Source organism: Opisthorchis viverrini, assembly GCF_000715545.1.
Source record: "Opisthorchis viverrini unplaced genomic scaffold opera_v5_221, whole genome shotgun sequence".
Taxonomy (NCBI): Eukaryota; Metazoa; Platyhelminthes; class Trematoda; order Opisthorchiida; family Opisthorchiidae; genus Opisthorchis; species Opisthorchis viverrini.
Window position 1 is genome coordinate 897,673 of NW_008751873.1, and position 1,135 is coordinate 898,807.

General features: G+C 50.0%; 1 protein-coding gene across 1 annotated transcript in view; it reads left to right on the forward strand.

Moving 5' to 3' along the window:
• Positions 1-1,030: 1,030 nt before the first annotated feature.
• Positions 1,031-1,135, forward strand: part of T265_08413 (hypothetical protein) — a gene marked incomplete at both ends in the record, with an annotated part of 12,789 nt that continues 12,684 nt past the window's right edge. Inside the window, one exon of the mRNA XM_009174209.1 lies at positions 1,031-1,108. Coding sequence (XP_009172473.1) covers positions 1,031-1,108 — 78 coding nt within the window. The remainder of the gene's footprint in view (positions 1,109-1,135) is intronic.

Here is a 1,135-nt window from a genome sequence, read left to right on the forward strand (position 1 = left end):
CACCGACAGCACCCAAGCGCTTCGTGATCTCCTTCATACTCCTCTGCCAAGTCAAGGGTTGGCCACCTCTCTGTTTACGCCACTCTGAGTTGAGCACTGTCTTCGGTAAAGGATGCCTCGGCATACGCAACACATGTCCCAACCAACGCAGCTTCTGGTGATGGACACATTCTTCAGTGGAAGTACCCGTTGTACAACCGAAAACACGCTTTCTAACCGCCTCGTTAGGGATTCGCCGACACCAACCCACACGAGCAATGGTTCTGAGACAACGGTTGTCGAACACCTGAAGACGTCTCAGGTCCGCTGCTCGAATAGGCCAAGTCTCACAGCCGTACAACAAAACAGCCCGTACTGTAGCTTGATACACACGTCCCTTCAGACTTAGGGATAAACCATTCTGACGCCATAGGTGTCTCAAGTTAGCAAACGCGGCCCGAGCCTTGCAGATTCGTACATTCACCTCATCTGTCACACTACAGTCAGAACTAATACAACTTCCAATATAGTAAAACGCTCCACAACTTCCAGTGCCTTTCCCTGGATCGTAAGTGGCGTGTTCAGTGACTGCACGTCCACGAGCATGACCTTACACTTTGTGGGTGCGAAGTGCATACCAAAGGACGGGATGACTTTGGTCAGTTCATCCAAGAATACTTATGCCTTCTCCTCCTCTTCGAACATGAGGGCAATGTCGTCTGCATATTCCAGATCGACAAGGATTTCTTCACAGGCTATTTGAATACCAAGGTTTTGGAGTCTCTTCCAAGTGCTCCACCATCAGATGCGAACTCATAGTGGGACGAGAGTGCCACCTCTTTGCATAGTGCTGGGAATTTTGCCTTGTGGCACGACCCATCCAGGCGCACTCAAGCACTGGATGTCAGACCGAACGGTGGCACTACTTAAATCTCGAAGAAATATCCCAGCCGGTCCCGAACATAACCCGATGCGAAGAGCAATCAGACGTCAAGTGAAAGTGAGTTTGCGATGCGACGGTGAAGTATGGTGGACTTAGAAAGCCAAAGAAATGGAAGAGGCCCAGAAAGCAGGTAATGCCCGGAGATTATTTCAGTTGATCCGTGCGATCGGTCCCCGAAAAACAACTGTGAGTGGAAGCATCAAGCATCAGAAT